General features: G+C 36.2%; 1 protein-coding gene and 1 long non-coding RNA gene across 2 annotated transcripts; both read left to right on the top strand.

Annotated features, from left to right (window-relative positions):
* The first annotated feature begins 2,225 nt into the window (after nucleotides 1-2,225).
* On the top strand, nucleotides 2,226-3,134 carry LOC118485395. Its single transcript, XM_035981472.1, has 2 exons — nucleotides 2,226-2,670; nucleotides 2,782-3,134. Exons 1-2 carry the CDS (start codon nucleotides 2,458-2,460, stop codon nucleotides 3,043-3,045), a joined length of 477 nt encoding a protein of 158 aa, XP_035837365.1. The 5' UTR covers nucleotides 2,226-2,457; the 3' UTR covers nucleotides 3,046-3,134.
* Nucleotides 3,135-6,830: 3,696 nt separating this feature from the next.
* LOC110903226 lies at nucleotides 6,831-11,110 on the top strand. The gene is made up of 3 exons (XR_002571759.2): nucleotides 6,831-7,044; nucleotides 10,524-10,580; nucleotides 10,881-11,110. It is a non-coding gene; the product is annotated as an uncharacterized LOC110903226 (long non-coding RNA).
* Nucleotides 11,111-12,181: the final 1,071 nt, after the last annotated feature.

Below are 12,181 nucleotides of genomic sequence, written 5' to 3'. Positions count from 1 at the left end.
GCCGAAAAGCAAACAGTCAAAAATTTTGTTTTCAAACATACGCTAAAGTGGTGTTTTGCACACAGTACACAAAATAGTCACATACAGTACACAAAACCCTGAGAGTTTAGGAAACATACATTTAAGACCTTCGGAAACTCATGTTGAAGTTCATTAAAGGTCATCACGTAGGAACCGAGAATATTAACTCCGGCACACACTATTATTCATATTGTCTATGAAGTTTTGACTTCCCGAACAGGCAGCCTACGCATAATGAAACGCTAGTGCACAGGTATACGTGAAAAATAAGCTATACATCAACGGATATTGAAGTACGTCACACACGACTTTCGAGAAAGCGGCAGTTTGGACGCGGTCCTGCAAACAACACGAGTCATGCTAAGGAGAAGACGTATCTCTCCGCAGTCCCCCTAACTCAATAATGGCGAATACGCTATGTTCGACATTCCATTGTAACGTCACCTAACAACTGGTCGTCACATGCAACCCCAGGTAAAGTCCTTAAATTTCTTTTATTGAAATTTCGACTTTCACAATTACCGAGTAGATTTTCGCATCTCTACTCCTCTTGATGGTCATTGCATCACAATAACTTCTTCATTATAGCGAACGTTCATTTTCTTCATTTCTTGAAAAATTCATATGTTACGCATGCATCGTTTGTTACGCATGTGGTTTCGTTTCGAATAAAGCGTTTCATTGAAGCTCAAATATTGTTTCGCTAAATCTAATTGTTGATTTGTGATTCGAATGACCTGCATTATTGTAATTGTTGGCTTCTTCATTATCAGGTCAACACATTTTCTTGAAATCCCTTTCTTTCAAGTTACATATATGGTTTTCGTTGTGACCATGCCGAAAGTTTTCATGTCGATACATGCAATTATTGTCGGCTTGCGCCGAAGTCAAATTCAATTGTTTGAACTTGTTCATTTCACATATTCAATTCAAGACACCATATGATGTATTGAAAACATCATATTCGAATTCGTTTTAACAAGCATTTCATTGTTCCGAGTCGTAGTAGATTTGTTTGGTCTACGACTCCATTAAGTCGTTTGTGATTTCGACACCTTGAGGTGACATTTTCACTAAATTGAAGCTTGCGCTAATCTCATGCACGGATTTAATTGTCTGTTTATTGATTTAGATTAAATCCGCTTCGATTTATTATCGCGCTTTCATTTGACTTCAAACACAGGTGATACTTGTTTGATCACCACTATTATTGAATTATTTTTTTTATCACTACGACACCTTGTGGCGTCGGTAGAACTTGCAGCTTGGGCTGATCATGACCGAGCGTTTCATACAAAACAGTTTCGTTGGGCTTGTTGATTCTAAGCTTCTCCTAGCGAATGTTATTGTTTCTAACATTCATTTACATATTGTAACCGTCCACTTGGAATTCTTTTGGTCGAAATTCCTCTTTTATTGGACCCCTGTTAACTTGATCACACTAGTGACTGTATCAGTATGCCTCGTTTCCTTTGACATTATTCGTATTTACTTACATATAACGTAACTCTAAGGAGTTGACGTAGTCTAAATTTCGAGGACGAAATTTTATTAACAGGGGGAGACTGTGACAACCGGTAATTTACACGCTTAATTATGTGATTAACAAGCGATTAACACGATAGTAAATAGTGTTTACAGCGCAAATAAACTTAATTAGGCCTTTGGAGTGCCTAGGAACGTCCGTACGACTTTACAGTGCGCGAGCGGTGGTTTGCAGAGAAACATGGGAGACGTTAAACGACAATGGATTGAAACCGAACAGAATACTGACAACGCCGACAAATATGGATGTTACACGAATATTTTATGCTTATGAAGTTTGGGTTGCGATATTGGGTCTCGTAGGAATTACGGGCCACTTACACATGAGATGAGCTTGTGGGCCCTGGGCCCAAGCCCAAAACCCACAAGCCTAAACCTACACGTAACATATTAAATCTTGACAAGAATCACACAATCTCCTCAAATCTACTCAAAATCTCTATATAAGATTTTTGCCTCAAAGATTTGAGACACAAAATCCATACAAGATCTATATACAAGGGACATAAGGAAATAACTTTAGTTAATACCCATATGAATTATTATAAAGCACCTTCCTTTTTCATGTATATGATATACACACTAAGACCTCACTTTCTCTCAAATGTGCATAAATAACACCAGCCAAACACCACTCTCGTCTTCTACCCACCCAAACACACAACTACTGTTTACCCCCTCCACCACTTTCGATACCCACTGCAACCCCACAAAAGTTGGGGCATCTTCCTCCTACCCAGAACACAGACACAATCAAGCACCCATGTCTCCTCCCCCTCTCTAAGGTAGTCGGCCGACCACCATAGTTGGTGGTGGCGGCGCGTGGTGGCTTGGCGATGGGCGGAGAGAAAGACGAATAGAATTATCACGGAGAGAGAGAGAGCTGAAGAGATGAGAGAGAGGGCGCCGGAGATGGAGCAGCACCGCCATGAGCGGCGGTGGCAGTGGTGGTGCGGCGGCGGTAACGAGCAGAGAGAACGGAGAGGAGAGAGAGAATCGGTGATGGTGAGCAGCGGTCACGTCTCGAACCAGTGGTCTACGTCTCGAACCGGCGGTCCTTGTCTCGGACCGGTGGTCCTTGCTTCGGTCCGTCGGCTTTCGGCGGTAAGACCCCCTCCTATTTCTTTTATCTTCTGTTTTCTAAAAATCGATTGTTGGTTCTTATTATTGAAGATGATTTATGATATCAATGGTGGTGGTGTTTTAACGGTGAAGGTGGTGATGTCACGGTATACGGCGGCGAGAAACGGAAGAAACAGTGAGAGAGACGGCATCTTCGGAGGGATTCCGGCGACGGCCGACGTCGGAACTTCGACGATGGAGGTGGTCCGACGGAACCACGCTAGCGACGATGATGGTTTGGTTCAGATTCATGTTCGAGTCAGATTCAAGTCGGTCAACAGAAGGTCAAAGGTGGTCAACCAGGTCGGTTCGGTTCGCGGTTCATGGATTCGAGTCGACTCGGTCGAACCGAGTTAACTTGGTCAACCGAGTCAACTCAGTCAGTCAACTCGGTTGACTCGGTCAACTTAGTAAGCATCGTCGGCGTTCGACACTAGAAGATGGTAATAGTTTAAGTCGCGATTATTTTCGTTAACTATTCCTTATTTTAATTATACGTGATAACGAGCTCGAACCGACATGATTATATTTTGCATTTTATGAAATATTTGGTAAGTTGATATATTTGTAATTGAATCTTGGATTGAATTTTGTTAAATAACGACAACTTGGTTGTCCGGGCCGTCCAAAAACAGAGGAAACTCTGCCCGTTTTTCGAGAAAATCTGTAAAATAACTACGTTTTGTTATAAAACAAACTATCGGATTTGAGTAACTATTTTATAGAAACGAATACCACTATGAAATTATGTACGACAACAACTTGCAACTCACGAAAACGACGATACTGAAATTATTTCGACAACAAAAATAAATATAGTTATTTTTATATTTATTTGTTTCAAACGAACTCGAATCCTTTTATAAACAAATATAGTATATATATTTATTTCAAATATCACGCGACACGATTTCGTCTTATAAAATAAATATGGTTTTCATATTTATTTCAGATATCGTACAACACGAATTCGTTTTTACACAAAAATAAATATAGTTTGTATATTTATTAAACAATACGTATTCTTTTATAAAAAAATAAATATAATTTTATATTTATTTTAAACTTCAAGCGACTCGTACTCGTTTACAAAAATAGAGTATATATTTATTTCAACATCGAACAACTCGATGATACTTCTATAAAATAAATATAACTTTTTATATTTATTTCAAACGCCTAAACGGCGTACTATATATCAACATACGACCTCTCAAAAACGAGCTAACAAGTATAACTTCTTCGCTTCTTTTAAGTTATTTACCATTGAATCGTTCAGTTAACGATTCGGTAGAGCTCGGTAACACGTAGATTTGTTACCACATAAATCAGAAACTTATAAGATATTCCGTGCTGGAATACTGTAGAATGCACGCTAGCGAGTCTCGTCTTGGAAACGACATCACAAAGTCGTATATAACTAGCTTAGCACAGGAATATTCAAGTGAGTTCATGCTCCCCCTTTTCTCTTAACTGTTTTCAGTTTTATAACTTTGCGGGTGAAATATATGTTACAAATATTTTTATGTTAAACAAGTGGTATGATAACAAAAAGCACACTTGGTGAGAACGAGTACCAAGTGTGTTGTGATATAAGAATACAAGAAATACACTTGGTGAGAACGAGTACCAAGTGTGATGTGATATAAGAATACGAGAAGCGCACTTGGTGAGAACGAGAACCAAGTAGGATGCGTTATGAGAAATGATACGAGAAATCGTGTCACGAATAGGGTACATAAGCACCATTAATCAACAATACACCTAGACCGCAGAACAAAAGGTTAGATCTAACGGGTGTCGGGCAGCCACACTCTTGGTGAGGACGAGTACCGAGTAGTGCTTTTGTGTCTCAGTATATGCCAAATAGAGAAATGCCTAAGGTTTGGTGGCTTCCTATGTCATGTCACATGTTAATGGCCTTGCAACCCATTAACAATCCTGAAACTTACAAGAATACTTTGTTTACATAAAATTCATACCATACTAAAACTTGATTTATACTTAAGTACGTGGGGTACTCAAGAAAACGGGAACTAACTTGAGTACGTGGGGTACTCAAGAGAAATGTGAATTATACATAAGTAAGAATACGTGATCTGTACAAGAAAATGACTTTTTTTTAATTCGTTTTCTCAACAATACTTCAAAAACCGGTTACTTCAAAAAGATTTATTTCAAATCTTTTACAAACAAACTATGAACTCGCTCAACTTTATGTTGACTTTTTCGCATGTTTCTTTCTCAGGTTGCATTTCAAAGCTAAGGCACGGTTGGAATAGGAGAACCATTGGAGATACGAGTACTTAGCGGCGTTCATTTTCTAAAAGACTTAGCTTATTTGCTTCCGCTGTGCAATGAAGATACCAGTCCAGTCACGCCAATGCTCTGATATTTCGGGGTGTGACATATACGATTGAGCTGGATTGGACGAGAGATTTGGAGCTTACACTTTATTAACCAGCTAAGTCCTTTCCATTTATGCCCTTTGTCTTTTATTTTTTTTTTTATTTATTTTTTAGTTTTTTGAGTCGGTTTCCATCCTACATTGAGGGCAATGTAGAGTTTAAGTGTGGGGATGGGAAACTATCGTTTAGTGTCTTTAGTATAGTTAGTCGAGTCATAAAAAGTCGAAAAAAAAATTCAAAAAAAAAATTGAAAAAATTGGAAAATGTCTTTTGAAATAAGAAGTTTGCAAACTAAAAAACGGAAAATGATAGAAAAGTCGGATTTTTGTTCGGGTTCAAATAATAATAACATGAGATAATATAATTGAGCTTGTGTCTAGTTTGGGATATGCGGGTAGGCTCGATTCGGTTCTAGGTTCCTTTGATCTTAAAATATACCTAATTGTCGGTCTACTAGTGGGTTCTCATCTAGGGAAAGTGAGGAAATTGAAACCGCCGATAATAGTATAAGGGATGCCGTTATAAGCTAAATATCATTAGATTTTTTTGTCATATCTCGTTGAAAAAGGAAAAATGAAAAAAAAAATAAACGAGCTAGAAACTTAATGAAAGTAGCCATTCCTATGTAGTCTGTGGTTGGCTATAGCGACTCTACAGCCGGATTACCGCTAGGATGTGTGAAATCGACCTTGCAAAGAAAATAAAAAGTACCGAAGCCTATGTAGTCTGTGGTTGGGGATAGCGACTCTACAGCCGGAATGTCTCTGGGTTAGGGAAAGCAACGTCTACGCTCGAAAAAAGCAAAAAAAATGAAAAAGTGATGAAAAGTGAAAATGAAAAAAAAAATGGAAAGAATAGATTTGATTTTAAACTCTCTTGATCTTGGTATAAGGCGGTTAGGAAATAACCCAGTGGTTGTTCCTTTTGTCCTATAAGCTTGAGGGGGGATTAGGTGGACCTGCGATTCTTAGCGTGAGACCCTAGGTGGATTGACCATAATTGAACTAAACTTGTATGAAAAGGGCTTGGAACCGGGTTTGGGTTTAAGAGGACAAGTATACTTGCAATCGCGGCTAACACAAGTTTCAAGTTTTAATAAGTGATTTAAGCTTTTGTCCTGAATAATTATTCCGTCTATGATTCTGTTTTGCATAATTCTTTTTCGAGGACGAAAAAAGGTTAAGTGTGGGGATATTTGATATAGGGTAAAATACACATATCTGTTCCGTGTAAAGTGTATAATTATTATGTAGGTTTTATTTATTTTTACTTAGTTTTAGTGTTATATTACATTATTTTGTGTTTTGGTAGGTCCTGGTGCAAATGGAGCGAAAATGAGTAATATGGAGATGACCAGACAGTTGAGCAGAGTAGGATGCCAGTAACCGAATTAAAATTGCCGCTATTTTCCTTGATTGGACTGAGACCACTATGTCTATATAATAAGATTAACGGAATAGAATTGCAATTAAAGAAAAGCTGCTTAAAAATAGTTAATAAACTCAAGGGACTAAAAGTGGACACTAAGTGAAACTTAATTAAATGTGGGAGTACATCTATGGTGCATCACGACAAAAGAAAAGAATACAGTAGGGACGAATTATATATTTATTAGAGGGAGGAGCCAGATTTTACTAAATAATAGTCAAACTTGGAAGCTAAGCAACATTGTACGAATACATATATTGGATAAGATCAGCCGCACATAGGGACGTACAAAGGAGCAGTGTTGGACGGCTGAATATGGGCCAAGCCCATTACGAATAAAAGAGAAAAAAAAGGTTTTGTGGTGGATGCCAATATATACATCAGCATCATACGGCTGGGGGGAGGGATCATCAGTTGGACGCAAAGAGGATACAACATCAGGAGGTTCGATTAGCAGGAAAAAGAAGAAGGGTTCAAGATTCAAAGCCGCAATCAAGATTCAAGTTCGAGTTCACAACGAGTTAGTGTTTTGGTTTTAATTTACTTTATGTTATTCGAACCAATGAACATGATTTGTTATTTATTTGAGACTTATTTCTTTTTAGTGACTATGGTTCTTGGCTAAAACTCTTTTAACTACCTAGGCATGACAATAGTTTAAATAAAGTTTTGATTTTTATTCGGTTTTTGGCGTGGTTTATGGATTTTCTTGTATTGTAAAAGCTATGGAATTTTAACTTGGTGTATATGCATGCTTGATATTTGTTTTATCGCTGTTTATTGCTTCGTATAATCCTTGGTGACGGTCTTTATCAGATAATAGGGTTATGCTAGGGTTCTTGATTTAGGTGAGTGTCTATATCACATAATAGATCATTAATCCTTTAGGGTGAAAATTGCATAAGTAACCTTAGAAGTAATAATCGGTAATTTAATAAAATCAAGTGTTCTGCTAATCTTGTCGCTGTGAGGCTCGAGGCTATTAATAGGTCTCGGTTTGGTTTATAGCTAGGTCTAAGAAATCGGTCTAGTCTTTAAACATTCTCTTGTCTATTAAACCTAGATTAAAATCCATAGTTGCCTTAGACTTTCGCGCTGTGAGGTAGATTGTCTTATTTAGGCACTTTCAAGAAACTAGAGGACTGTGAAGAAATCTAGAAAACCGGTAATCATAACAGCCTAGGTAGTGCCACAAGAATCACCTTGAGAGGGATTGAGGGGCTTAGTTGGTATCTTAATAGGTTTAGCATTTAAAGATCCCGGTTCCATACCACAAAACTATTGAATAGAAATCCATTCTGAGTTAAACTTGCGTCTAGCCTAGGTAGTCTTCATCACCACTGGTCAAAACCTTCGTTCGAGTTCGTGTCTAGTCTTTTAGCATTATTTTAATATTATATTTTTAGGATATTTAGAAAACCCCACAATCAAATAAACAATTAGTTAAAGTTCGTGCCAGTCTAAGTCTAGATAGAGTCATTAGCGTAATTTAGTAGAGTCTCTTGGGTTCGATACTCGGACTTCCTTAGGCTGTATTGCATCGATCGGTACACTTGCCGGTCGTGTGGTTTAGGTTTTAGAGAGTCTTAGTTTTATAAATTTAAAACTTAGAGAGTCTAGTTTAGGGTTTAATTTAGTTAATTTAGTTAAACCACTTTTAGCACACCAAACACCTCTAAGCCTATTTCTAAGCTATGTAAAGGATATTTAGGGCATGTTTAACTTATGATCATATTCCGGAAGGTTTGATACCATATGAATCGGTATACTTTTGCACTTTGACGCAAATAGTCCTTTAATCGCACAAAGAAGCGCGAAATGTCGTTTAATGATATGCAAGCCTTCCATGGCCCATAATGTGATAACTGGCACCAAACCGGTAATTTCCGTACACTTTAATTATTACTTGATGACTGCAATTATGTGCTTAAATGTCAACATTGTCTGATTACATACTATACTTGTGAATTCATGCGCGTTTTATACTACAAGAATTACTTTATGCATTAATGAATTGCGTTGCGTCAGAAATACAAGTAAACTCACCGGTAAGACACATTGTGTCAACAAATCTGCAGAAAGCAGTTACACAATAGAATTGGAGCCTAGGTGTAGGTCCAACGACAAGAATACATTAAAACCCAAGAGTACATACAAGGGTTAACATATAGGCTTTCCGGAAGCTAAAATACGCACTAAAAAGCACCCGAAACGCACTTTAAGTGCAGAATTTTATTAAATTCAGCTATAAATCAGCTTTTAACACTTAAATATTTTGCAGAATTCATGTTTTATTATCTAGAATACCCTCCTAAGTGTTGGGAATTAAAAGGGTTACAAAAAGATACTTAAAAGACACTAAACGGTGCAATTTAGCACTTTAACGAACCGGTACTTAACCGAACAACCGGACATTACCCGGGACATCAAAATATTACTAGGAACATTGTTTATATATATATATATATATATATATATATATATATTTTTGAGCTAGTATTGGGTCCCGAACATGTAAACATACTACATAAAGCATGATACACATTAAACACTAGACTTATACATTTAATCTTCCACTAAATTACCTACTTACCAAACAATTTACACTTTGCCCCCCCCCCTCTTGCTCATGGATGGCCCAAGTGGCCCCCACACCTCAAGATTCACCTAATCTCCTAAGATTTCTATAAATCTTCTCTAAGATCCTCCATGATATTGTGTAAGTTTTGATGTGTACTTAAGGAGGCATTAAGACCTTTGGGTATTAGGGATTGTGTATAAGAACCATCATCTCCTTCACATTATCACACTACACACCCACTCCTTCCTCCCACCTCCATTCTCGGCTCAACCACAACCCCACACCATCACCATTTTCAATCACCTTCCATACAATCCAAGGTTATTTCATGGAGCTAGAAGGTCATTAACAAAGCTCGGTGCTCATGGAACTCGAAGGACCTCACTCGTTTGCTTTTAACCACTTGATCTTCATCATAGTCCTTCCCTAGCTTCAAGCTAGTAGTAAGCACATTGAACACTCTTATTTACTTCTATTTTTAGTGGTTAAAAGACTTATTATGTTGAAAACCTTATGAACATTAAAAGACATATTGTAACACCCCGAGTTTCGTATGATACGTTTTATTATTAATAAATTTAATAGTCTTATGTATGTATAAATGTTACTAGAATAATAAATAAATAAACAAAAGAGAAAGTGCCATGTTTTGGATAGATGAGGGGGCTAAAATGAAAATGTTGACTTAAAACACCTAATACAAGAAAATGCCCAGTAAAAGGAAAGTGTGGGTGTGCGATCGTGAGCAGGGAACCAAGAAGAACTCCTCATCTAACCCTAACTTCACAATCCATCAAATAAAAAGGGAAATCGGGGTCTAGTTGAATGCATGAGATAAGAATGGTGATCACCTAAGTGTTTCTTGTATCAAGTAAGTCAAATTTTGCAATTTGGTGATGTTTGATTTAATGGGTTTAGTATAATTCGCGAATGTCTTGTTAAATTCAGTATGTTTAACGGTTTCTAAGGGGATTTAGACATCACTAGATGCTAATTTTTAGTATGAACATGATTAGGGCAAAAACCCATTTGCATGTCAAATAATGCTTAGAAATTGTGAAGCTTTGTATGTTAATTTGATGATTGAATTATGAAATAGTTATGAATATTGATTTAGAATTGTATGCTCTTGATTCGAATGATAGATTCTAGCATGGTAGGATGTTTATGTTACTCAAGGAGTAAACTATAAAGTTGTGCTTAAAATGCTTGTACATTATGCTAGTCAAGTGATATGCACACCATGTGTTTGACAAAATGCCTAAATGAGTTTAGTTATGGCTTTTGCATGAATACTTGTTAAGATGATGCAATTTTCTCATGACAATGACGTGTGTGATTAGTAGATATCATAAGGTACAATAAGGATTGTGAAAGTGATGTTTATGAAAGCTAAAGTGTAAATTCATGACATATAGGCTCGAAGAAAGAAGAAGGAGCAAGTCACTCGAAATCACAAGCAAATCAAGATCGCGGTAAGTTCATATGAACTTTATTTACTTTAAATATAGTATTACGATAAGTAGTATTTGGATTCTATGGAATTTGTTGTAAAGGTTCATAACGGGTCGAATGACGTAAGTGAATTGAAAAGTATGGTCTTTAATGATTCATGGTGAATGATTCGGAAAGCGATACATTGAATGTTTCCGAATGGAAGTATGAATGCTAATAAGGTAACAAGACATGTTAACGGGTCGAATAATGATAGGTAATTAAAGGAATTTTGAAGTAATAGGTGTTTTGAACTAATAATGTTTTGTTATGAATGTTAGGTAAATCCCTTGCATGATTGCGGCGCACCCGAACCGAACACATACACGAATCGTCGACTTTATGCGCTTCCGGTCCAAGATGTTGGTTTTGATGGGTTATCTTACCATTTTGTTTAGTAAATGTTGTTTTGTAAGTGACTAGTTTGTTAGTAAAAAGTTTGGATACTAGACTTTTGTGTAGTTTGTACAAAAGGTTCATGGCGAACCATATACGGTCTTAACTTTGATTATGTTGGAAGGTGTCGTAGTATTAATAGTAATGGTTTTGTTAAAACAGGGAGAAAGGTACCTATTACGAACGGGTCATGTCAAAATTTTGGTAAAATTGTTAACAAAAAATTTTATGTGTCGGTTGGTCGAACGAGGAATTTGGGCTCCACAAGTGGAAGTTTATGTTATTCGTTAAATGTGAAAAATTCGGGCGTTACACATATTCATAAAACTTGAACATAAAGCTTATATACATGATGAATCTTGATGAAATAGTGATGTTTTGCATATGTGTGATATTTGTTGTTGTTTATTTGAGATAATGATGATTAATCACCACATGAAGCTTGCTAGATGATGTTTAAACACTTAATCTAGCAAGTAGGGGGATGATTATGTAACAACCTAGAATAATCATCTCCTTATCTAGTCATGAACTTGATGAATAAATGATTTTTTGAAAAGTAATAAACAAAGTGAGCTAGTAAACTTATAGATCCAAGATTTATGAATGATTTTCCAAGAAAACCAAGTTTAAAATATGATTTTTAGAAGATCATGATTTTTACTCAAACTTACATTATTTTTTGTAGTAAAATAAGTGTAAAGATACTAGAGAAACAAGAAGATGTTACAAATAAACATTTTTGTAAAAATTGATTACAAGTTGTAAAGGACCAAACCTTTTAATAACGTGATTTACAAACAAACAACCATGTTTTTAAGGGTAACTAAGCCTACTAAATAACATGGTGAGTTACTACAAGTTTTTATAAGAACCTCAAGTTCATGATATAGTGTGATTTACATGATTTTGGCTTGTAGTAAGACTTGAATGAGTTGTTGATGCTTGATGATGATTTAAAAGAAAATAAACACATGTTTTGAAAACATGGGAAACCTCCATTTTTAGGGGAAACTCTGTCAAAATTTTCTATAAAATTTTGACACTTAGAAAAATATAAGTTTTGAGAAACTTATTCCCTAAAATGTGTATCTAAAAATATTTACCAAGGTTTCCCGAATTTTTGTGTTAAGAAACGATGATTTCTTCAAGATTAAAATTGATATTAAGTATGTATATATTTTTG

The sequence above is a fragment of the Helianthus annuus genome, chromosome 13, assembly GCF_002127325.2.
Source record: "Helianthus annuus cultivar XRQ/B chromosome 13, HanXRQr2.0-SUNRISE, whole genome shotgun sequence".
In the NCBI taxonomy this organism is placed as follows: Eukaryota; Viridiplantae; Streptophyta; class Magnoliopsida; order Asterales; family Asteraceae; genus Helianthus; species Helianthus annuus.
This window is presented reverse-complemented; position numbering and strand designations above follow the sequence as displayed.